At 41.4% G+C, this 25,884-nt stretch overlaps 1 protein-coding gene across 2 annotated transcripts in view; it reads right to left on the bottom strand.

The window, feature by feature from the left end:
* Positions 1-25,884, bottom strand: part of LOC135214474 (nuclear pore complex protein Nup214-like) — a 184,345-nt gene that overhangs the window by 3,095 nt on the left and 155,366 nt on the right. For both annotated transcript variants that reach the window (XM_064248820.1, XM_064248821.1), the window contains exons 18-19: positions 24,561-24,683; positions 22,138-22,231 (exon numbers count right to left, since the gene is read on the bottom strand). In XM_064248820.1, the coding sequence (XP_064104890.1) occupies positions 22,138-22,231; positions 24,561-24,683 (217 nt within the window). The remainder of the gene's footprint in view (positions 1-22,137; positions 22,232-24,560; positions 24,684-25,884) is intronic.

The raw sequence follows: 25,884 nt of genomic DNA, 5'->3' as shown, positions 1-25,884 counted from the left end.
TCTGGTGATAGAAATTAATTTCTTGATATAATGTGGTTCGGATCCCACAAGCTGTAGGTCCCGTTGCTAGGTGACCAATTGGTTCATAGCCACATAAAAATACCTAATCCTTTGGGCCAGCCCTAGGAGAGCTGTTAATCAGCTTAGTGGTCTGGTTAAACTAAGCTAAGATATTATAGATATTATATATACGTATATATATATCACATTAGGAAAAAAAAATTACACATATATATATAAAGAAACTGGAAAAAAAGAGGAACAGTATTTAACCCTTTAACGCCGATTGGACGTATTCAACGTCGACATAAATTGTCTGTCGGGTGCCGATTGGATGTATGGAACGTCGATAAAATTAAAAAAAAAAAATTTGCGGAAAAATACTTATAGGCCTACCAAGCGAAAACTTTTGAATCACGCGCCTTGGGGGATGCTGGGAGCTCATGGATCAAGGCGTTGTTTTGTTTACAATCGTTACGCAGGCGTGCAAGCGCGAATTTCTTTCTTATCGCACTAAAAAATATCAGTGACACATCTCGGAAATTATTTCGTCACTGACATAATTTTTGCACCATTTTAAATTAGTCATTACACAGAGTATTATATATGAAAATGTGCACAATTTCATGTAGAATACAACAAAAAGTACTGATGATTGTAGCTTTTATCAACTTTGAAATATTTTCATATAAATAACGATAAGTGCCAAAATTTCAACCTTCGGTCAACTTTGACTCTACCGAAAATGGTCGAAAAACACAATTGTAAGCTAAAACTCTTATATTTTAGTAATATTCAATTATTTACCTTCATTTTGCAACAAATTGGAAGTCTCTAGCACAATATTTTGATTTATGGTGAATTTATGAAAAAACTTTTTCCTTACGTCCGCACGGTAACTCTTCCGAAAAAAATCAGAAAATTTTTCGTCCGAATGTTGTAATATTTGCACCATTTTAAATTAGCCGTTACATAAAGTTTTATATATGGAAATGTGCACAATTTCATGTAGAATACAACAAAAATAATTGAAGGTTGTAGCTTTTCTCATTTTTGAAATATTTGCATATAAATCACAATAAATAGAAAAAACCCACGTTCGGTCAACTTTGACTCTGCCGAAATGGTCGAAAAACGCAATTGTAAGCTAAAACTTTTACAGTCTAGTAATATTCAGTCATTTATCTTCATCTTGAAATAAATTTGAAGTCTCTAGCACAATATTTAGATTTATGGTGAATTTAAAAAAAAAACTTTCCTTCCCTCTGCGCGCAGATTCTCCCCGGCAAATCTCTGAAATGCGTACGTCGCATTCTCGTAATATTTCCTCCCTTTCATATTAGGCGTTTCAGAGAGTTTTATATATGAAAATGTGTGCAATTTTATGTAGAATACAACAAAAATAATTGAAGGTTGTAGCTTTTCTCACTTTTGAAATATTTGCATATAAAAAAAAAAATATAAACAAAATTTGATATTTGGTCAACTTTAACTCGTCCGAAATGGTCAAAACCTGCAATTGTAAGCTAAAACGCTTACAGTATAGTAATATTCAATCATTTATCTTCATTTTGAAACAAATTGGAAGTCTCTAGAACAATATTTAGATTTATGGTGAATTTTTGAAAAAAACTTTTTTATGTCCGCACGTTACGAATTCATGCATCATTTTGTGATAATATTTTCTCTGTGTTGCTTTGATAGTTTTACAATATGTTATATAACAAAATGATCGCAATTTAGTGTACAATACAACGAAAAAAAATTTACTCGTTAGCTTTAACCATTTTGCTCACAGCGCGATTTAAATACAATTATATATGAAATTTTGTTTTCGCGCTATCATATATCGCATTATTTATATATGATGATATTTTTTTAATTTCTGATGGTTGCATACTAAACTTCAGGCAATGACAAAAAAAGGAGCCCAAAATGAATGCTTAATCTTGAAAACTAAGCGCGCTGTACTCTGAGACCCCCTCAGCATACGGGAGAAGATTTTTATTATACCCCTTCGGTGTTAAAGGGTTAATGGACAAAGTAATTGCAGAAATAGAAAAAGTTATAAAGTAGTAGAAATAAAGTAGCAGAAAAAGTAGTAAAGTATTAATAAAACAGTTAGTACAAGGTTTCATACGGAAACAGCATATACATCAATGACTGTTTATGGCATTGGTAATGACAATAAAATATGATAAACAATAATAATAATAATAATAATAATAATAATAATAATAATAACAACAACAACAACAATAATAATAATAATAACAATAATAATAATAATAATAATATTGATCATTAATAGTAATAATAGGGAAATAACAATGATAATAATATGAAGGTAGGAGACCCTCTCTCAAACATGTTTTGTTAAAGAGGATGGCAGCATCAGTAGAACTGATTTAATATAAGGTCTTCTCAATTCTAATTATTTTCTTCTCATCAGGGTTGTTATTTGCTAATAGCTGGCTGATGTTCATATTCTGGTTAAGGAAATGTCTTCTAAAAATAATAGTTTATTGATATGGTAACTACGTAAACGTGGCATATGGTCGCTGTAGAGTTTACAAATTGTAGTCTGGATGTTGTCTAAGGGCGTAGCGGAATTCCAACGTTTCCAACTGTATCTTTGGTTCATTTTCAAGGAGAGATGAGCTTGAACTGACTGGAATGGGGTCGTTCAACGGTATTTATTGTGTCTCGGTGCTCTGTCTTGTGACAGCTGAGTTTTCATTGGCTGAACTGGGGATTAAGTCCCTGAGTCAAGCCGTCTCCCAGAGCTGGCTGCTCGCTGTGATCTTTGTGTGTGGGTGCTGGAGACTGGAAGGGTAGTACAGTAATACTTTGGGTTACGAACCGATTAGTATACGAATTTTTCAACTTACGAAGTGACGCCCTCATTCTGGAATACGAATTTCACTTGGAATACGAATGCGCGAATTTCCACCATGGGAGGCCGCCTGCTTTGTTTACATCGGACATCGGATGAGCGTGGGATCTGCGAACGCATTTTTTTCGGCCAAAACTTAACGCCTGCTTTGTTTACATCGGACATCGGATGAGCGTGGGATCTGCGAACGCATTTTTTTTGGCCAAAACTTAACGAGGGTCACGTGACTTCCTCCCACGCATCCCTTGACCCTTTTTAAACCATAACTCTTTCACTATCTCGCTGGCGGTAAGATTGAACGCATCCGTCCGTGATACGCTCTCAAATTTGCTTAGTGATTTGTGCATGTGTTGTGTTTCCGTGATAGTGCTTATATATTACTATTACCCAAATACTAAAGACAATGGCTCCCAAGATGACGAAGGCAAGCAGCAAGAAGGAAAGCATAAGAAAGGAGATGATTACAGTCGAAATGAAGAAGGAAATTATCCAAATGCATGATAAAGGCGAGCGCGTGAAAGACATTGCAGCATTCTTCAAGCGGTCGCAATCAACGATCTGCACTATTTTGAAGAAAAAGGAAGAAATTAAAGCCAGTAAAGCATCAAAAGGTGTCACAGTATTGACGAAACAACGGCCTTATATTCTCGACGATGTAGAAAATTTGCTCATGGTTTGGATAAACGAGAAGCAGCTGGCAGGAGATTCTGTAAGTGAGAGCATCATTTGCGAAAAGGCTCGTAAGAGTCCAACAAATTTGTTTATCGATAATGGGGTGGGTCATTTCTATAAAATTTTAAAGAACAGGCAAAAGCAAGCCTCCATAGAAAAATATTTTTTCAAAATTGTGAAAGACGACACAGTGTCGCGTAAGCGTAAAATGACAATGTCGAAAATTGCATTTTTCCTAACTATACAAACCTGAGGTCCTTTAACAATAGGAAGTAGCTAGCGGCAGCTGGAACGGTCGTAAGCTTCGAACAAGGGGAGAACGGTAGTTAACTGCTTGTCCGACAGTCGCGCGCCGCGCGACTGGGAGGTAAACAAATCACTTTTGCTTTTGGCCCATGCAAAATACGCAGAGTGAGGGGTGGCATGAGGAGGGACTATATGTAAAGGACCTCAGGTTTGTATAGTTAGGAAAAATGCAATTTTCGACAAATTGTCATTTGTTCCGATACGTAATACAAACCATCGGTCCTTTAACAATAGGAAGACTCACTTCTTGGTGGGAGGAATCTGAGTCTTTTGATGAACAGACTGGTGTTCGTCCATCCCTGGAATGCCTCCCTGGTCGTAAGAGCGAAGGAGGGATCCAAGCCTCTGTCCGATTGATCGGGGTGTGCACCGCAGGATCAATGGTCAGACCTCTGGGCCGAGTACTAAGAGAGAGGCAAGCGTATCTCTTCGTACCAGCAAGCAAGAACTTGTTCCTGTTTGCAAGAGGCAACATAAAGTATGGGTTGTCTCAAGCTGGCATCCACTTCCTCCCCCTTGTTGGAGGAAGTGGTGGATATCCGCTCCTATCCCTAGTGAAAGGGATAGGATGGGGCTCTGTTGAGTAGCTCACCTGCATCTTGTCCTTATCCAGCAGGGTGATGACCGTGTCCCTCTAACCACAGGTAGAGGGGAAGAAAAAGATGGGAAGAGGAGCCAGTCACACTCTCATTCACTCATCCATTCTTATGGTCACACCAGGACTCGATGCTGTTCAGCCTGCGAGGGTCTGGGTTCGCTACACAACGTGTTGAGCAGCCACCACGGGTCCCAAGGAAAAAGATCCAAGGACCTGTGGGCAATATCCCGAAGGTAGAAGGAAGGGCATGTGGTCTGGTTGACCAGACCCCTGCCTTCAGTACCTGCGCCACGGAGAAGTTCTTGCGGACAAGGCAGCATCTCCTTCGCATCGAAGGCGGTGAAGTCCATTAGGGAGGGGATTGTGAACGACTCGAACCAATCGTCAGGGACCGAAGGGTTCCGAGTCTTCGCTACGAAGTTCGGTACGAAATCGAGCGTCACGGATCCCCATCCCCTGGATGCTTGACTTCGCAGGAGAAGTCATGCAGTTCCTCAGAGGAAAAGAAGGAAATAGTCGCATGACTTCGGTGATGTCCAGTACCCATACTGGTCTGTCCGTTTGCCACGAAGTCTCTCGCATCCTCCTATCCCCATGCAGCGAAGTTCTCGGTAGTGGATAGGACACCGACACTCATGGTGGGTGTCAATGGTATGGGTACTGTGACAAGCTATTAAAACGAAGTAATGATTGCTCTGTAACAACCGAACTAAGTCAACAGCGTAGTTCGTAACTGACTCGGCCGCTCTGACAGCTGCCGACTGACTGCGTTCGGTAGGAGGCAAGTTGTCAAAGCATCCGAGTAAGTCACGTGACCTTCGCCTTTAAAGGGTTATGCCGAGAGACCAAACAAATAATGTATTTGTTTGTCACCAATGCCGGACAGCGAGGTGATGATTCTCTTAAGGCATGTGCCCAACAGGCGAAAGTCAATTGCCTTCTAGAGACCGAGGTCCCTGAAGGTAAAACATCTCATGGTTGTTGAATCTCAGCTAAGGAGAAACAACACTATGTACCGTTGAAGACGAAGGTAGATATTGAATGCAACCTACGTCTTCACAGATGAATCGAGAGAAGGATTCTCAAGATTCATAACCTGTGCTTACAAATGACTGAAAACGCTAACCGCTATTTCATTGCTGTCCGGTGAGAAGTCGTAGTTGCAATGAAAGCGGGGCGTTCTTCAGTAATGAAAACACAGGGGAAAGCCGCCTGAAGAACTGCTTCTCATGGGCTGAACATTTGGAAGTAGAGCTGTCAGGTCGGAGAGTAGGCGATGTCTTCTGACACATCTCGTAATTCGGTTGAACAATGAACAATTGTACACCTACGAATAAGAGATATTTTGAAGACAAACTCAGATGTCTGCAAAATCATTCGCATTATCGCAGTGCGATGCAGCGGGAGACTTGTACAGACTTCTGTTACCGTGCGGTAAACAGAAACAGATGAAAGAGTCCAAGAGATATCTCTGTTGAAAATTCTCGCAATGTCGAAGGTGATGGAATCTAGCGTCACAGCAGTAGATGGTCCTTCATTATTGCGAGAATCCCCATTAATCAGAGACCTAAGTCCATGATTGTTGGGCAGAGATACGGTTCGGTAGTCAATCAAAGCAGGGCAGAGAGAGACATACATGACCGTGCATATCGGAGGCCCAGCTGATACTGAGCTGCTATCAGGCAGTTCAATACGCAGTAGTTGAGCCTGAGCTCTCGCTGACTCGTCATCCTGAGTTGCCAGGTAATCCATTATTCCACGAAGGAATGCGTTCGGCTAGAACTACCGAGCATAAAAGATATGCTCGAGCAATTATATTTAGGCGAAACTAATTTCGGTAAATATAAAAGTTGAAATGGTGTTGTCGTGACAAAACCATAAGTATATAAAATTGAAACTGAAAACTCCTGGGAGGTTGCAGGCAACCCCGAGTTGCAGTTCAATTAGAATACTTCTCTTATAAGTCGCAATCCGTAGATTAACTAGGATATGCGCCTACCCCTCGGACAATTCAACTGCTTAGTAGAATCATGTCGCGAGGTTAATATACGTAGTATATTTGTAGGATTCTGAACAACGATCTCCATCCTAAATTCTTTCCTTCAAGAAAACAAAATAAGGATTGGAGATCGACCACCTTCGATCTCTATCAAAGAGAGTGAAGGAGAAGTCTTCCTCGAAGGAAAGCTTCAATGGTGAACAGAATACTAAGACGATAGTTCAAGCCAAACTGGATATTCCCGTCCGATCTTCTCTAGTCCAGGTTGGTCGCCTACTGTGAGATAGTTTCTTCAGCAGCAGTCTTCTTCCCAATGCTAGAAATTCCAGGAATTCGAGCATTGGCGAGGTTCCCAATTATCGTGTATATCGGGGATTCTCGTCTCGCTCACTTTGGACCGTGGTCTCGCGTAAGTGTTTGGAGATCGTAAAACTCGAACACTGAATGCGTTAGAAATTCCGTAGAATTCTAAGCAGTCTGCGAAACCCCCACCGAATTCGTCAAACGATATCGGCTGGTGGTCCTCTCGATTCCCGTAGAAATCGAGAATGGGGCAGGATTCCTCCTCAACGACCGGGGCTTACGTCAGGTAGGACCCGAAGGTCCCCCCGGTAGCGCAGTCCCGAACGAACTGGGATCCTACAGAGAAATCTCTGTAGGATCCCTCCCCTTTCCCTCGTAACCGTAAGGAGAGAGGGAATGGGGGAGGAATTGGATACTCGCTCGCCTTCCCAGTGGAACTAGCAGTTGGAGAAGAGTAGGAACAGCCATCGCCTTGCGGCGATGGCCTCTCAGAGTCTGGGAAAACGTATCGTCAGGAGAAAAAGTTTTCCCGCGGAGGGTTACGAACTCTCACTGTAGGTAAGGGTCTGCCGCCACTGTGAACGTCGTCTGGGTGGGGCTGATCGACACCTGACAGGAGAGAGCCGATACCGTCCTCCGACTCATTCCAGTCCTCGTCGAGGTCGAAACCTCTCAGGAGGACCGAAGGAGTATTCAAATACGGTGTCCGAAGACACGTAGAAACGCCGCTGTCGCAGTAGAGGAGGTGGAAGTAGCTTGATCGACCGGCCAGAACTGAGAGAGCCTTCTTGTCCGGAGACGAGAGACTCTGGTTCGAGACAGAATCGGCAAGTTCCGATCGCGGCAGACCCACCGTCGGTTTGGGTTCCCTCTCGGGCCCAAAACGACTCGAGCAGAGACGTGGGCTCTGCTGGTGGGAGCGGCAATCCTTCCGCAAGGTCATTATGCTGACGAATCAGCTTAATGACTTCTGCAAATTCCTCTGTATCTCGGGAGTAACCGCGTCTTGCGGAGTAGGACCGTCCAGTCCCTCCAACAAGAACAGATCCCGAGATACTCCTCCTTCAGAAGGAGGAACAGCGGCAGACCCCTGACGGTCGCCTCCAGCTACTTGCGCGTATGTCCTGGTCGGTCCTAGAACCGTGCCTGGTCCATACGGCGTCATAGCGGGATCGCGAGCGGCGCACCTCTCGCGATCACTCATAGGTACCTTGCTCCTCCCGGTGTAGCCCGAGGAGGTTGAAGGTACAGGAGAGGCAGACCTGACGCTCCCCCACCCCCCTAGCTCGCTGGCAGGACCAGCGTGCTTGGAGGGCTGCTGCTGATCGTCCACCCGCAGTGGCGATCGAGCAGCAGGCCTAGCCTTGCCGCTCGCCTGGGGCGAGAGGCTCGGCTGAGAACGTCGACGCTGATCTCTAGCGTCAGGCGAGCTGTTGCTGGTTACCGTTTCCGCCCGGTCCCGATGGGAGCGGCGTCAGGTGACCTGCTAGGCTCGTTGTCGCGGTGAGACCGGCGAGCGTCCTCTCGGCGCGTCGAGCCGCTGGTACCAGCCGTGGCTGGTACCGACGACCCGCGGGGACCCCTTCCTCGCCTCAACCCGTGGCTGGTCAGCGACCGTCACGTCAACCCGAGCAGCCAGCTGGTCGCTGCGAGAGCGTCCACTGGCCTAGCGAGAGTCGTCTGCACGACACTCGCCAGTCTTCTGCTCTGCGCTTCGGTCTTGGCGGCGAGCGAGCTCGAGTGTCAAGACTTTGGCTGGACGGTCTCCCGCGGGAGACCGTCCACTCGGTACTTCTCGCTAACGAGAAGCCGAGGCGGGCGGATCCTGGTTTAGCGGCAGAACCGCTAGAACCAGGCGAGGAAGTACCAGCCGAAGCTGGTACTCCTCTGGTCCCCGTCTTCTTCTCCTTGGTAGAAGAAAAGACGGGCCCTGTTCCCGAGGGAGCAGGAGGACCAGCAGAAGAGCTCCCCGAATCGCCGGAGCGAGACGGGCCCTTAGAAGGTCCTGAAGGAGCCTTCTTAGGGGGGAAAACCCGGGTTACCAGCTGGTCGCTGCAAGAGCGGCCGCTGGCCTGGCAAGAGTCACCTGAGCGTCTCTCACCAGCCTTCTGCTCCGTGCCGCGTCTTGGCGCCGAGCGAACTCTGGCGCCGAAACTTGGCTGCACGGTCTCCCGAGGGAGAACGTACACTCGGGATCTCTCGCGAACGAGAGACCGAGCCGGAACCTGGCGTAGCGGCATCGCCGCTAGCACCAGGCGAGGAAGTACCAGAGCTAACCGATACTCCTCTGGTCCCCGTCCATCTCTTCCTTACGGAAGGGGAGACGGGCCCCGCTCCCGAAGGAGCAGGAGGACCAGCAGAAGGACCCCCCGTCCCACCGGGGTGGGATGGGCCCTTAGAAGTTCCCGAAGGAGACTTCTTAGGGGGGAAGGCAGCCTTCTTCTTCTTCGGCTTATGGGCCTTAGAAGTCGAAGGGGAAGAGGCAGCAGCAGACGATGAAGACGAAGATGACAGCTTCCTCTTCTCCTCTTCCTCGTCAGCTCACGCAGGACAGTCGTCAGGTCCTCCATCCAGGCCGGAGCCGGGGCTATTGCCGAAGCAACACGGCCCGACTGCACCTGTCCGGAAGGACCTGGGACTGGGGAAGACACACCGTGGGCAGGACCAGCATGGACAGGCACAGGAACAGCAACCAGCTCAGGAGCGGCAGGAACAGCGGCAGCGGTAGACCCAGAAGGGACAGCCAAGCCAACAGCGGGAATCACATCAGTGGCAGGTACGGCCGGCCCAGCGATCGCCTCGTAGAATCATCGGCAGCCAGCGGAACCTGGGTCCTGGCGGCCGGTCCAGGGGCGAGCTGCTGGAACAGCGGAAGTCTGGGGCAGGCAACACGAAGAAAACAGGCGGCGGCGGCAACCCCACCTCGGTACGGCTGCGGCCCTAGTAGCGGCAGACGGCGTCATCGACACAGCATGGGGAGTGTAGACCAGGAGGGGGGGGAGCAGCATAAGCGGCCGTGGTAGTAGTGGAGACCGCCCCAGACCTCGCTAGACGCTGCAGCAGCCCGTGGATGCTAGGCACGCCCTGCCTCCGCGGTGGTCCATACCTGTCCAAGGTCGTCTCCCACGGATGTAGCACCTGCGGTAACATAGATAGATTAGTAAGAGGGGTTCCCTCACGCACGGGGGGAAGACATGCCCCACCCCGAACGCAAGGAAGACCCCAAATACAAAATACAACGAAGAAGCTGAGCGGGGGGCAGGAAGGAAGACGAAGAATCGGATACCAAGGGAGTCGCGGGAGAGCTTTCCGACGACTTCCTGGCAGACCTTCGCTTCCCCTACCCCCGCACAGCAGTGAAAAGTAATATGAAAATGAAACAGAATACTGCCCTTGCGATTCACTTCATAGAACTTAAAGGGGAAAAGATCAATTCCCGGGTAAGAACGGAAACTTGATCCAATAATATGATGCTATCATAAAATATATATGAAAATGAAACAGAATACTGCACTTGCGATTTCATTTCACATAAAAAAATCGTAAGGATCAATTCCCGGGTAAGAACGAAAATTGATCCAAATTAAATTTCATGCAAATAAATAAATGAAAATGAAAAGAATATTGCAATTGCGAATCCACTTTCATTGCATTCTATTATACAAAATTAAAAGGCTCGTGCCGAGCGCAATCACACTCTCGGTAACGAACGCACAGGGCAAAAATATAATGAAAAGAGTACTTACATTTTTCAATTACACACTTTCGCCCAAAATACATGACTCGGCGCCGCCCTCGGCACCGAGACATAATTCAAGGGTTCAATTCATGAAAAGAGAGGAAATCGCCGCATCTACGGCGATAACTCCATGTTGGTTCATAATTAAGTAATGAAAATGAAAACAGTGTACTTACAGTTTCATTTTCAAGTCAAACAAACCATTAGTAGAAAACACAATATAAACAAAGCATACGACGATGAAGCGGGCAGAGAGCGATGACGAACACGTCCTTCACACCCGCGGCCGAAAGCAAAAGTGATTTGTTTACCTCCCAGTCGCGCGGCGCGCGACTGTCGGACAAGCAGTTAACTACCGTTCTCCCCTTGTTCGAAGCTTACGACCGTTCCAGCTGCCGCTAGCTACTTCCTATTGTTAAAGGACCGATGGTTTGTATTACGTATCGGAACAAATTAGTGATCGTAGTGAACGGTGCTCTCTAGAGAAAGAACCAGAAAGTCTTCCAGAAGTGTTCACGGAGGGAGATTTCCCCCCCATGCCCTAACCCTCTCCTCCTCACCCTTCCCCTCCTCCCGTCTCCGACAAGCCAGCAGCCACACTCGCCAAAGGTAAAGTTCAGGTTTTACTGTGCATGCATATTAAATCTAGTGTTTATATTTAATTTCATTCTTCAATTTTATAATTTTATGTAATTCCTACACGAATTTTCAACCTTAGTGAACAAAAATAAATGGAAAAATATGAATTGAAATGGTCATTCATGGTCGGGTGGAACGCATTATTTGCTTTTTATAACATTCTTATGGGAAAATCCATTTAGGTTGCGAATTTTTTAGGTTACGAAGCAGGTTCTGGAACGGATTAAATTCGTAACCCAAGGTATTACTGTATTTGGAAGGTCATTGCTGGTAGACAGGGGCACCACCTGATTGGTCCGTTCAATCAGCCCTGGGATGCTGGTGGGTGGTGACCTACACGCCACCATCAGGAGGAGGAAACACGCCACCGTCGGGAGGAGGGAAGTCTCTTGCGTGGTGTTGAGGCTGGGTCTCTCCTTCCCGATGTGTAGGGCCTCCAGGAGGCGGAGGCGACGGGGTCTGCTGCCTTATCAATAATTCCAATATTAGGAATCATGTCCTTCCAGGTTATCCTGATATTGTGGGCGTTTTTAGCAAGGTTATGGATGACGCTTTCCTAAGTGTGGCAGGATATCCTCTTTGAAAATCGCAGAGTTGTCATACCAATGTAGGCACTGGGAATCCAATTTGGATCTGAAAGCCATAGTATAAAAACCTTTATTCCAAATCTGGATCTTTTAGTTCAGATACATTGCTTGAATCCCAGCCTCCCTTTCCAGAGCATCAGTGCTTCATCTACAGCAATATCCTCCCCTGGTGTGAGCAGATTCTGGCTACATTGGCGCAGTAAGAAAAAAAGTGGTTCAATAAGTCTTAAGCCTTATCTTCTCCACTTGGTCTATCGGAGCAAACCTCATGAATTTCAGTAGGCAAGGCAAAGAAATCTTGCTCAAGACATTACTTCTTTACAAAAAATCTTTGGCATCTCATGACCAATACATATACATACGGGGCATTTTATTCATGCCCATTGTCATCAGCAAGCTATAAAAAACATACTATATCTCATCATGAGTAACAGGCCTCCATAGAAGTCCATTCAACTTATGCTTTCCTGTTTTGTGAAAATACCCCTCTGCCCGAACATTTCATCCATTCACACAATGTGTCAATTACATCACAAAACCATCACACGGGCAGGTGAAATCTGGTGTGTAAGCACAGATCCCATTGTCATTTTCCGTGAAATCAGGGGTGGGTCTGGGTGCATGTGACAAAATGGATTAGTTATCAACCGCCAACCTTCATTGAAAATAGGTTCAATGTCTTCCAAACACTTGTTGTCACCGTCATCCTCTAAGAAACTATCACTATAATCATCATCTGATACATGGCAGGTACTCAGATCCTGACTCCGAAACACTATCATCCAACATGCTGAAAAACAAAAACAAAAAACATAAAATAGCTGCAATCAAAAGGGAAAAAAGTTAAGAATTCAAATCTTCATAGTTTACTCACAAAATTGTGATATCCTTCATACATAATAGCCTCAGACGCACTGGCACGAGTTGGACAATACCCCTCCTAATATCCCATATGAAAATGACGTCATGACGACCATCGGACACTCTTTGGCTAGAATGAATAGTGGGTGGAGCTTCATCACCTCTCTCGTACGCAATACCATATCTGGAACCCATCCAAGCTGAAGAAAACAGCTTTGCTTTTCAAGGAAGGATGAAAGGTGTTTAAGCGTACGTTGCGGTCTTTTATTACTGGACAGTAAAAGCTGTACATGTGCGCGTCCCACTGGTGAACGGGTTAACTTTAGGCAAATTTTAAAGAAATGCCAGAAACAAATGTTTCTGGACAGTTTTGTTGTGTGACAGCGGTCCTGGGGCCGATAAACAATGAAGGGAAGTAACCTCAAATAATAACTAAAAAATGAAGAGAAGTAACTCCAGCTAGGTCCTCGATACCTGAAGTCACTTCTGGAGGGAGATTTCCCTTCCAAAGAATAACCTTTCCTCCTCCCTCTCCTCTCCTCTCCATCTCCCATATGCTAACAAGTGTTTTCCATAAAGGTTATAATAGTAAGAGTGATGTTAAATGTTCATTTATTCATTTCATTAGTCATTTATATTCATTTCTCATTGTTTTCTGTATTAAAACTGTTTATTCCCTATAAAATGTATTTTTCAAAAATATTTTTGGGGGTCTGGAACACATTAATTGAATTTACATTTTTCCTTATGGGAATTATTGTTTCGGTTTTTGTAAGTTTCGGATTTTGTGGGAGGTTCCGGAACGCATTATGTATGAAAACCGAAGTTCCACTATATTAGAACAAGCAAATCTCACATAAAATAAAAAACCAATTGTATTAGCAGCTTGTGGTCAAGGAAAGTTGGAAAATATAACTGTCACAGATAATTAAAAGAATATTTGAGGGATTAGGAAATAAATAGGAAGGAGAATGGTGGAGGTCAGAAGGCAATGTGAATTCCGGGAGAGAATAACAAGTTTTATTTGAAGACAGAAATTTTGCAGGGTGATGTATTGTGGTTAATATATAAGAAAACCATGAGTAAAATGGGGTATGACCACAAATTTAAGAGAACTGTGTTGTAATAGAAGCATTAGGGGAAATGAAGGGAAAGTTAAGAGAAGACAAACAGGGTCATTTAAGAATACCAACTTTGAGGAGGAAGGTAAAAGAAGAATTATTATTTATTTTTTTGGATTAAGGTGCTTTTCCCCGGCATATCATTATGACGGGGAAGTATACAAAAATTGCAGATATTCAAGGAGTGATTGACCTGTACAGAGCAGGTAACAAAGGTCCCGAGATCAGCCGCCTTAAGGGCATGAAGCTCTGGATAGTGAATCGGCTCATCCAGAAATTCAAGGCTAGCGATGGGGGTGAAATACCAGTCCACAAGAAGGCTACGGGGACACCCCGGAAGATCTCTCAGAGAACCCTGAGCATAATTAAACGTTCTATTGAGATAGATCCTTGCCTTACAGCAAATCATCTCATGGAAAGATATCATATCCCAGATTGCTTGCAGGGGTGTCTAAGAGATGTCTGCAACAAACACTGCAACGTGACTTGAAGTATTGGAGTTGCCGTGCTAAAAAGAAGCCCATGATAAATGAGAAACAAAAAGAGAATAGGCTTAAATTTGTTGAGCAATACAAAGACATGACACAGGAAGATTGGGGACGTGTCATGTAGACCAGCGAGTCCAATTTTTGTATTGGTACGAAGGCTCCTAATCGTGCGAGGCGTAAGAGAGGCTCTGATCCGTGCGATCCCCGGTACACAGCGAAGACTTTCAAGAAACCATATCACTTAATGGTTTGGGGTTCCTTTTCTTATTATGGAACAGGGAAGTTAGTTATGTTTTAGCTTGTCAGAATTCTCCTTGACATCCCACTAAGTTGTGGGGAGGCTGGGTGAGTCTACTTTAAACAGTAGGCAAGTATAGTATCTAAATAATAAATCTCATTATAAAAATTATTTTATTTGAGATGAATCTTACCTACTGTTAAAGTCAGCTGATTCCCACATTAAGAGGAGGATGTTGGGTAGTGCAGCTAGACAAAAATCAGCTCGGCCATTTCAGCTAAAGGTTTCTTGCAGGAAACCCAAAACATTCTCACCTGATCTGGAATCCTTGGTGGATTTTACCACCACCAGAAGTTGGATTCCATTCAGGGAGCAAGGCTCTCATAGATATACAACAAACAGCAGCCTTGCGGAGAAAAACCTCTTCAATTCAGCCAGAATGAAACGCAAGCAGTACGAGAGACTCCTGTGCCTGGGTCAAAAAGCCTTATAAAATGACAGTTACGATATAAAGGTACACCCCTATACAAAATTTGTACCTTCACGCTCCCCAAAATATTAAAACCCAGGATTCAAACAAAAGCGCCTAAAGAATTGCTCTTTTTTCGGTTCAGGAAAAGACTACCCACTACTAGGAGTGGATTAAGGGCTTTACTGTTTTCAAACACAATTCTGTATACTTAAGGTAGTGAGCGGGTAAAAACCGAATTGTACTTCTACTGTGCCACATCAATCCTATTCTTGAGCGACAAATTGACTTAACACTAAATAAAGTTACAACTGCTGCTCACATTATGAATGTTTACCTTCAATAAAGGTAGAAGATATGGAGCTAGTTCTCATGTACTAGCCTATTCAATATGTCACAGAGGACCGCGTGCTCCTTGACAAAGATTTTACAAGTTTCTAAAAATCACAACACAAAAAGTTAACTTTGCCTCTTCTAGGCTTAACCTTCACAAATACATTCTAGGTTTTCTAAAACCACAAAACAAAAAGTTAACTTTGCCTTCAAGTTTAACCATTGGCAAAGGCATCTAGGTTTTCTAAAACCACAAAACAAAGTTAACTTTGCCTCCAAACTTAACCATTGGCAAAGACAGTTAGGTTTTCTAAAACCACAAAACAAAAGGTTGATTTTTGCCTTTTCCAGGCTTAACTTTTGACAACGATACCTATGTTTTTTAAAACCACAAAACCAAAGGTTAACTTTGACTCTTCCAGGATTAACCTTTGACAAAGATGTTCAAGGTTTCTAAAAGGATGATAAAAATGTTCTAGGGTTAACCTATCTGATTAAATTTTAAATGCTCCAACAGGATAGAGAAGTCTCCTCTTCTTCCCCACTAAGGGGTTACACTGGAATTCTTACAGGGCACTGTAAAGCATAGCCTTAACATCACCCTCAGCTCTAAGGCAGAAAGCTAAAATAGCATTCCCTTTACACCCGCTTAAAGAAGGGTGCTGACAATAAATTTACTAATTAACAGCTGTTAGTGCTAAATAAAAGGTTTTACAGTAAATTCAGACAAAGTTTAGACCTGCACCTAAACTCCAGAGAGAGACTGATATAGAGATGAAAGGGCTTCAATCTCAACACCATACAGTGCTGGTCCTTAGCAAGATCTAAAAGTACTTGATGCAATACCAAGGAAAGTACGTATGGGACGATAACTTTGGAAGTAGACAGTGAAAAGTCTTACTCTAAACAGAAAACATTGACGTCTACAAGGTTCCAGGTGCTGAAAATTCCTCTAGAATGGCACCCTCAACAATACACAGCCCACCACTTCTGACCCCCGGCCACGGCAGTTTTAAATTAAGGACAGATCCTATGATAACTTGAAAATCTTATTATTGGGAGGGGACATTCTAACATCTCCAAGCAGTTAAGGAGATGGAAGTGTATGGAATTGTGTAGTAGAGTTGATTTCCTCTCAACGGAAGAATTAGACATCTACCAGAGCATTGGAAATTCTGAAAATCATTTGCCCTGAGGCTACAAGGGCTCTACAGGAGATACCAAGCAATTCTTGAGCTTCAAATTGCTCAATAGTATTCAGAGTAGATACGAGGGGCAGGCCCATGAGTCTGAATTAGGCCAAATTTAAAGAACCATCCACTACTCAAGCCTGAGGGCCATCAAAGAAGTAGTAATCATTCAGATGTCCCTCTTCCTCTTCCTCTGTAGGCAGTTTGTTCTTCCTGAATCCCCAATTGCTAAAACACTGTCCTTCCACAGAATGAATGATCAAACCAATATGTTGTTTCATTTCACTCAAAGCAGCAAATTTTCCACAAAGACTTTGTTTCTGACCGGGAATAAACCTGCTAAGCATCCTGAAATCTTTCCATGGCCCTGACATCTAAAAAGTTTTACCAGGTGTAGTGTTGACCATTCTATGTTGCATGAAAGTGTAATGACACTAGTTAAACTCTGTTTGTGTTGCATGACAGAGGGAAAAGACCCAACCCTGGACTTAGGCTTAAGAACAAAATGGACAATTCTTGGTTACAGAGTCCCTCCTACAGTCCTAGAGCCAAAGATGGTTTTGGATTACTTACAAATTTAATGAACGTTATTTGTAAGTCTTAATTCTTACGCTGGAACTGTACATTAATTGAGCATGAATATCTGAAAAAATCCCCAGTGAGGCCATGTTTCCTAATAAGGAAAAGCCCTTACAATATAGGAAGTTCCTTGCCTAAAATTCTTCAAGCAGCATGTGCCTATTCATCTTTGACTGACAAGCATGCATAATTATCATTCCCACATCACTAGATAAGAATGGGGATATAGAGAATTAACAATATAATGCAGGGAAATTGGGCCAGAAGAAGCAACAAGTCCTTGGCCTTTGGAATACTGTTGACAGAGTTGGCCAACTTAAATACATAACTGATTCAGTAGAAGTGTCTTGCTCCTAAAGTCGACAACCTCTACCAATCGGCAACAAGTCCCTGACATAACTTATAGAAGGCTGCACACTAACCCAAACCAAGTGCACAGAACAGCAATACCTTCTTGTAAAAACATCTTGAAGGAACTTGCATGACTGTGGATCTATTGGTAAGTGCATGTGTACCATAAGTCTGATCGCTCTTTGGAAAGGCACAAAAACCATGCTAGAAAACTAAAATGTATGTGGGCAGACACTTCCTGTTATTCAGTCTCCAAACGTTCAAGAATATCTCCAATTACTTATGGAGTTCATCCTAAAGAATTACCCTTGGACCATCATTCCCTCTATATACAATCTCCTACTAAAAAGAGGCTTATGAGAGATTTCTGCTGAAGACAAAGGAAGCTATAAGAGGGAGATTAAACCAGTGGAGGACAACCAAAAAAGAATCACAACTGCCCTTCACCGTCTCCACCATGTAACGTACTGGTCCCAAGTCTCTCATGCATGTTAGGAGGTTGCAACTGTCCATATCCCAGAACCTGAGACTGCACTTATCCTCGAAAGGTATAAAACAAGACTACCAATAAATAATCCCTTATTGCGTTAAATCGAGCTGCATAATCAGACAGGAAGCGAAAGTGTTCTCACTTCTTCAAAACCGAGTGAGTATAAGCATGAGGACATTACCCTGCAGCATCAGAAATAAGTTACTTGTCTTCCTCGCTAAAACTCCTGTTGGTGACAAACCCTAAAGCTGGCTTCACAAACTCGCTGGGTTGGAGCATCCACCTCTCTAAGCAGTCGCAGAGTTGAGACAACGTTGTTAAGTAAAAGGTAACAACTCAACAAGCTAGACAAACTCCATCAGCATGTCTGTCACTCTCGAGTTCATTTTCCTACAGGAAAGAGAAGAGAGCGAACCTCCTACTAAAGACGGTTAAAGGACCAATGAGCGTTTCTACAGCAATAGGCAGTCTTTGGCTCTCTGTGACTTTAAAAGACACAAGACGACAAGCCAAGGCAGACCCAAAGGGAGATTTGTGCGTCCGAGGCCGAGAAAAGTTACAAAATGCTCTCTAATGGGAGGAAACGTTGGTTATCTTCTCCAATATTTAGAGGGCGCCGAAATACGCTAAGACAATTAAGACATTTTCTATTTGGCGCCTCTTTCCTCAACAAAATGAGGATACGGCAAAGCGTAATGTTGCAAAAAACGCTGAACAGCCTGAATGAGTTCCTCCAACTCCATTTCAAACTCTTCTTCCGCCAGCGGGCAACACGAGGAGACAGCTGCCGACAGGAGGTAAACAAAAGAGCTAAAAGGATTGCTCTTTCTCAGCAACCCTTGGTGACAGAAAGTGACACTTGTTGATAAGAAGTGACAGCAGCTGAGTGCTGTATCACATCCACCACGACTCAATTAGAGGAAGACAGTTTTAGGCGACTCAGGACTCAGCCAAGTCCGCACGAGTCAACTGCGTCCACACAAGTCAACAACGTCCTCACAAGTCGACCGAGGGAAAGAAAACGAGGCGCCAGAAAATGGGAAAGATTGGAAGGGGGTGGGAGAGGAGTTACAACAACTCTCCCTCATCGTCTGAAAGCTAACGTACATACTTGAATGCATTCCTATATGAAACATCGTTAGAAAGCTCTGAAGCTAGAATAATATCTAACTTGGAGAAAACTTTAGATACTACAGACAGTGTAGACTTGAAAAAAGAACATTAATCAAGGCAGTAGTAAGAGATTTGCCGATAGCCGAAGAGAAAGCAGACAAAGAATGAACACAAGCATTACGAAGAAAGAGGAACATGCTAGCAGACGAGAATTTAGAATAACCAAAACATGAGAGATAAACAGTCGACTGAGTCAACATACAGTCACCTCTCAATTAACGTGTGTTTAATTAATGCGTTTTTTATTTAATGCAAGCTAGAAAATATTAAAAAATGTTTAAAAAACGCAAAAATTCTATTTAACGTAAATTGGCGCCGAAGCGTCTTTTTCAAATCACCCTCACATCAGTTCTGCAGACGACGGCCGTCAACATAAACAAAGACAGCCCAGTTCACTGTATGTATTTATTTATTTATCAATAAAGCGAAACACTTTATTTATTAATGGTGTGAAAGATTTTGCTCTGTTTTCCTTTTTCGTCTGACCTACATAGTACAGGTATTCTCCTAGCCTAGCATATATTGTATACATATGAATACAGTAGCCTAGCCTACAGTATACTCTATAAAACATGTATGCTACAGTAATTAACATAAGCCAATTCTGGAGGTTCAGTACATTCTGACTGTGATAATTCAGTAAAAAAAAAAAATAAATAAATGAATAAATAAATAAGTGGCCACGAAACAAGAATCAGCTTTATTCCCACATCAGCATAATTGAGCGATGTCTGGCTGCTGATGGCTACGTATAATTACATACATAACGAATATGCATCTTTCCCACAAAAATTTTAAAAAGTTATACATTACTTCACTATATCCAATATTGTATGTATTTTCATATTATTGTATTTATATAATAATAACACAGCTGTCAATGTTTTGTTTTGGAAATCATTTTATGGTGAATAAGAGTTTATTTTGCCGTATTTACCTCAATTCTGTGCGAATTTTCTTGCTTCTAGTTAGCATAAACAAATACTTTACTTATATGAGACAAGGTCATTTTTCGTTAAAAAACGAATTTTTAAGTCGAAATATGACTTGAATAAGTCTCATTGTAAACTAAATTATTTTTTTCATAAACAGATTGCGTTGGGAGCACGATTATTGGAGGAAAAAAAAAAAAAAAAAAAAAAAAAAAAAAAAAAAAAAAGTGATTCCGTTCACTATTTTTACTTGCTTTCATCGTAATACAAGCTTACATAAAAATATATCAGTCCTATTCTACATGGCGTCATTTATAACATACCTATGGTTAATTGTTTACTATCATGCGATGGTTGAAATACAAGCAAATGGAAGTTGCTATTATACAATTTGGTTGTACTTAGCAAAAAAAGTAGAGTTCCCAAAGTCCAGCAACGTAACCCCCCTTATTACTGTTATTAAGTCATGAAAATAATATCAAAATACACTAATTTGTGAATATTTATTATCGGAAAACCTACGAATAGGTGGATTTCCTATGAATAATGGATATGGTCCACAAAAAATCCATGAACAGGCAAATTTCCTGCAAATAATGGATATGGTCCACAGAATAATCGGCGAACAGGCGAATTTCCTGCAAATAATGGATAGACATGGTCCAAAGAAAAACCCGCGAATAGGCAAATTTCCTGCGAATAATGGATAGACATGGTCCAAAGAAAAATCCAAGAATAGGCGAATCTCAAGAACGCGAATACCGGGGGTTGACTGTATAGCTCATTTGTTACATCTATGTATACATTTATTCAGGGTGGGAATATGAAAAGACAAATCGGTTTGTTTTACTTCAGGTTTCGACACTATAGGCTTCTATTTGCTGCAGCAAGAGATGAGAGTTGCCAAGTAACTATAATCCATCACAGAGTTGAAGCCTAGACTGTGTTAGTAACTTACTGCTTACCTGGTGGATGGGTGGAGCCCCATTTTTATTTATAATATGCTTATGTATGAATAGTTTTCTGGATCCTTGTCAGTGATTTTCTTGGTTCAGGCATCGGCGACTTCATATTACTCTTTAATATCAAAACTATCAAACTTAGGTACTACATAATACTACTTGCAAAAATTAGGTAGGGTTATACAATATAGACTAGCCAACTTTCACCTTTATCTGATGCTTTGATAAAAAGTTATTGCCGAAAACCAGGGTTCCATCGGCTCCAAATCCCTTAGTAACTAGAGCATCACATTAAAACTGCCAAAGCATTAAACCTCACAAAATTTTACATAGGGTCCTACTTCTTTGGCAACATTGTACTCTAGTGATAATGGTGGAGTAATTCTTTAATACATTCAGTTGTCCTGAAATATCAGATGCTGAAGTTGGATGAGGTGAGAATGGAAATTTGTATGAAAGTAAATGCAATTTTATGTCATCTTTGCATTCTTCCTTCAAAAGGTGTATCAATGCCTTACTAAACATTAGTTACTATAATGATGTATCCTAAGTTCTCTTTATATGACTACACTGTTGAAAGAAAATAACTCTCAGTATAAAATACTGCTGTATAAATTACTCTATGAATTTTTCCCTCTTCAAATATGTGAAATTTCATACTCAACTAGAGGTGGTCTCACAGAGAAAAAAATCTAGCAATCCTGTAACAGGTTATTTTACAATACTTTAAAAATCAAGCATATACTACATAACTATCAATTAATTTCAAAATGCAAAAACTATACTTAGCAATCCGACTTACTTAAAACTTTTATACATTATGATAAATGTGTGACCCTACACTGAGACTCCTGTCACCCTTTTACCTTGTTATAAATTAGTGTACCATAAAATTTGTTGAAATCCCATCTGAAATGATAATGAAAAGGAACTACATATGCCTACATATGGCAAGACTTCTTCCCTGACAAACCTTTAGGGTGTCAACTAGATAAAGACCACATCCGAGTCTGCTTGGATATTACTATTATTAAATGAAGTTTTATTAACATATTTTATAAATAATAAACAAAACACTTATAAAAGATTACTGGAGGCTGAAAGAGTTTCATTAGGTATGTCATGGCATTTTTGTAATAACGTTTAAGTAAGATTGTGCAATTACAAATTTTTTGTCAAAACCCAATTTTCTTATACGATCCAAATCTTACCCTCCAAAACCCGCTGATGGTGATGTAGAATTTGCCACGGATCCAAAGGTGCTTGTTCCTGAAGAGGCAAAATTGCTGAATCCACCTCCACCAGCTGTAAATAAGAGATCCGGGTTCAAGTATCAAAGTAAACATTTTCCACCTTTCAAAATGATATTTAGGTAGGTTTTTGTATTATCACCTACTTGTTTTTATGAGCAATTATTCTTTTCAAAGAAAACAACAGGTCAAGCAAGCTTCCAATAAACAAAATACTTCTACATGAAAATAATCCTGAAACTATAAAAACAACACCAGGTATTAATAAATTATTTATCTTTAAAATTTACTTGAGTATACAGTAATGTACTTCAATGTACCTTTATGTAATAGTTTTGAAAACTTTGAGACAAAGCTGTTAGAAGTAACAGATTTTTCACAGCCAAATACATACATACCATATAATAGAAAGGAGGGAACACTGAGTACACTGAATTATCAACGCTACAATTTTTAAATATCTTTCAGTTCTGAGGGACAAGGCTGTCAGAAGTACAGGATTTTTCAGTCAAATATACATACCATATAATAGAAAAGAGGGGAGATTGAGTGCCCTGAACTATCTATGTACTACATTTTTGAAGGATCTTTCAGTTCTAAGGAATAACAGTTACTGTGAGTGGATGTTCATGTGCAATGTTTTCACAGATGTGGACCACAAAACTTTTTGCTTTTATTTGTACGTATTATGAAACAGGATTATTTAAGATTTCTTTAAAGGCCACATGCCATTTCAAACAAAGAAGCACAAAGAAATTTTTCCTTTTGCTTTTAATGTAGGTTTTACGAATGCTTGCTTTGACATGTACTGTATTTCTAATTTTTTAATGAGACCAATCTACACATTATAACCATATCTGCATAATCATTTTCATAATTACAATGTACAGTACATATACTTTTTCATTTTGGTAACTATTTTTCCTCTAATACTTACACATCCATACTTGTAAAACATACATGACTCATGAGATGTGCCAAACATGCTATACCAGATTTTTTTCTTAAATACGTGACGGATATTCTACCTTGGGCAACATATAAATATACACTGTCTATTCCATAGGTCATAATAATTATCAATAACAACTTTCCATCAAATGCTCCCTCCACTGGCTTGTCTCTCCACTGGCTTGTCTCAAATACTTTCTGACAGGGTTGGGCAAGAATTGCTCATTTTGGACTCGACAAAATCGACTCTTGGAGAGGGTGGACTCACAAGAATCAATTCTGGAGTTGACTTCCTGGGTGCAACTGTACCTAAGACAAACAAACAAGGGATGGGGGTGTTGGGGGAGGTCTTGGAGGTAAGAAATATTCTCTGGGTCACTCGGGGTGATGTGGGGTGATGTCAATATAACATTAACTCTGCCCTTGGGTGCCTCCTAAGTCGCTTAAGAGAGACACAGGCCCTCATTCCAGGATAATTGCATGCAGGTGTTCATTGTCCAACCAAACAAGACCATAAAGTCAATCCAAAACTGAGTGGTAGGGAGGAGTTAAAACAGATGAATGTAGTGTTGCCTATTTTCATAAGGGAGAACATTGCTTTAGGCTATCTGCCTTATCTGGGTCATTTTAATCCTCTTAATCTATGACCTTGCCCTATGGCTTTTAGTTTTGGTAATTTGTCTCGAATCATATAGCCTATTCCTCATTTTTTTTCATTATAAATGCTATTCTTATTTCCTTCTTATGTATTTGTCTTATTAACATATGATCAATTACTCTGCTATATGTTTCAAAGATTGTTTGAGTTTAATTTCAATTACAATGATTTACACTCATTTTTATTCACCTTAGAATTTTTCTTTATTAATCTATTTCATTTTACACTGCCTTATTATGTTTTCTATAACTCTCCTCTCTTTTATATATCCTCCTGAATGTCACTGACTGATCCCTGAGCGCAAGCAGTCAGCGAGCTGACCCCAGGTCGGTGATCTTGATAAATGAGTCACGAATTCATGATCACGTGCGCCGAATAGCTGATGAATAGGGAGCAAAGTGGAGTCGATTTTCTGTGGATTTGAGTCGATTACGGGATCACTAAGCTAGATTCGCCAAGATCGATTCCGGAGTTGATTTCTGCCCACCACTACTTTCTGACTGAACTTCAGTCTTTGTCTGTGCTTTTTCTCCCATGATTTTCTTGGACTTTTCACTAGTGATCTAGTTTCCCTTAAGTTTCCTCATTTGTAGTTATCTTTCCAATATGCTCCAGCCCTGGATTTTAATAGTTTGCATGCATGTTCAACACACTAAGGACAGTGGGACAACGTACAACAGGATTTCATCATTACTCAGGATTCTAAATACTCTCTTAATAAATAATAAGTAAAATGAATAAAAGCAGCACATAGCATACAAGAAAAATATCTCACCTAAAGAACCAAAAGTAGCAGACCCTCCAAATGATGGACTACTGCCAAACTTGGGAGGTGAACCAAATGATGGAGAACCACCAAATACTGCTGACCCTCCAAATGTTGAGTTGCTTCCAAAACCTGAAGTTAAATGAATAAATATATTTAATGGCAGTAAAGTTTATTCAGGAAATACTACATAAACTTACCTCTCTGAAATTTGCATATAATTCTACATTAGCTTTTGCTACCAAGAATATCTCTTAACCTTCTTCACTTACTGTATAGTATACTCGTGTAACACGCGATCTCGCATATCATGCGACCCCCAAATTTTCACCCTAAAACAATGATTTGATCATGTATCTCAAGTAACATGAAAGTTAAGTTTTTGAGACCAAACTACAATAGGCTAACCTCTTTTTCTACTGTTTATCTATCCCATTTTCTAGTTAGGCTAACCACTTTTCCTCCATCTCTTTACCTATTCTATCTTCTAGTAAGGTTAAAAAGAGTAAAAGAGAAAGCTAAAAGTATCGTCACTAATGTTATAATTGTTGGGTTAACGCATACAGCCAGAAACAGTTGATTGCTATGAACAACCGAATCCGATAACTACAGCGGTTTGCTTGCATTTCAACCATCGTAATATAGTAAAAAATTACCATAGTTATGTTACAAATGATGTTAAATAGAATAGTAGAGATATATTTTTACATTACTATATCCTCTTCTGCTATGGAAAAAAGATCAGCAAGGGAGTATACTGCTAAATTTAAGCTGCTACTTGTAGCTGAATCTTTTACATTACTATATCCTCCTTCGCTATGGAAAAAAGATCAGCAAGGGAGTATTCTGCTAAATTTAAGCTGCTAGTTGTAGCCGAGTCTTTTACATTACTATATCCTCCTTCGCTATGGAAAAAAGATCAGCAAGAGAGTATATACTGCTAAATTTAAGCTGCTAGTTGTAGCTGAATCTGAAGAAAGAATGTTCACCTACTAATGACTATTATTATACATTGGCAACATGGAAACTTCGGTATAGCACCATCAAACTTGACCGTAAACAAAATTTCAGAGAAATGAGTTTTAATCAAAACTATTTGGCGTGAAAGAACACATTTTACTGTGTTCATTCCTATAAAGGATAAATATGTGAAGCTCATAGTATTCTGATGGAATCAAGTGAAAATACCGAACGCAATCTAATGATTTTTTTACGCAACGAACATGTCCTCAGCGCCATTAAAAAAAAAAACAAAAAAAAAAAAAAAAAAATTTTGTTCACAATGATACGAATTAAGTGATATTTTGACTTGAAAACACTTCGTATGACATAA

This window comes from Macrobrachium nipponense, chromosome 45 (assembly GCF_015104395.2).
Source record: "Macrobrachium nipponense isolate FS-2020 chromosome 45, ASM1510439v2, whole genome shotgun sequence".
NCBI lineage: Eukaryota > Metazoa > Arthropoda > Malacostraca > Decapoda > Palaemonidae > Macrobrachium > Macrobrachium nipponense.
This window is presented reverse-complemented; position numbering and strand designations above follow the sequence as displayed.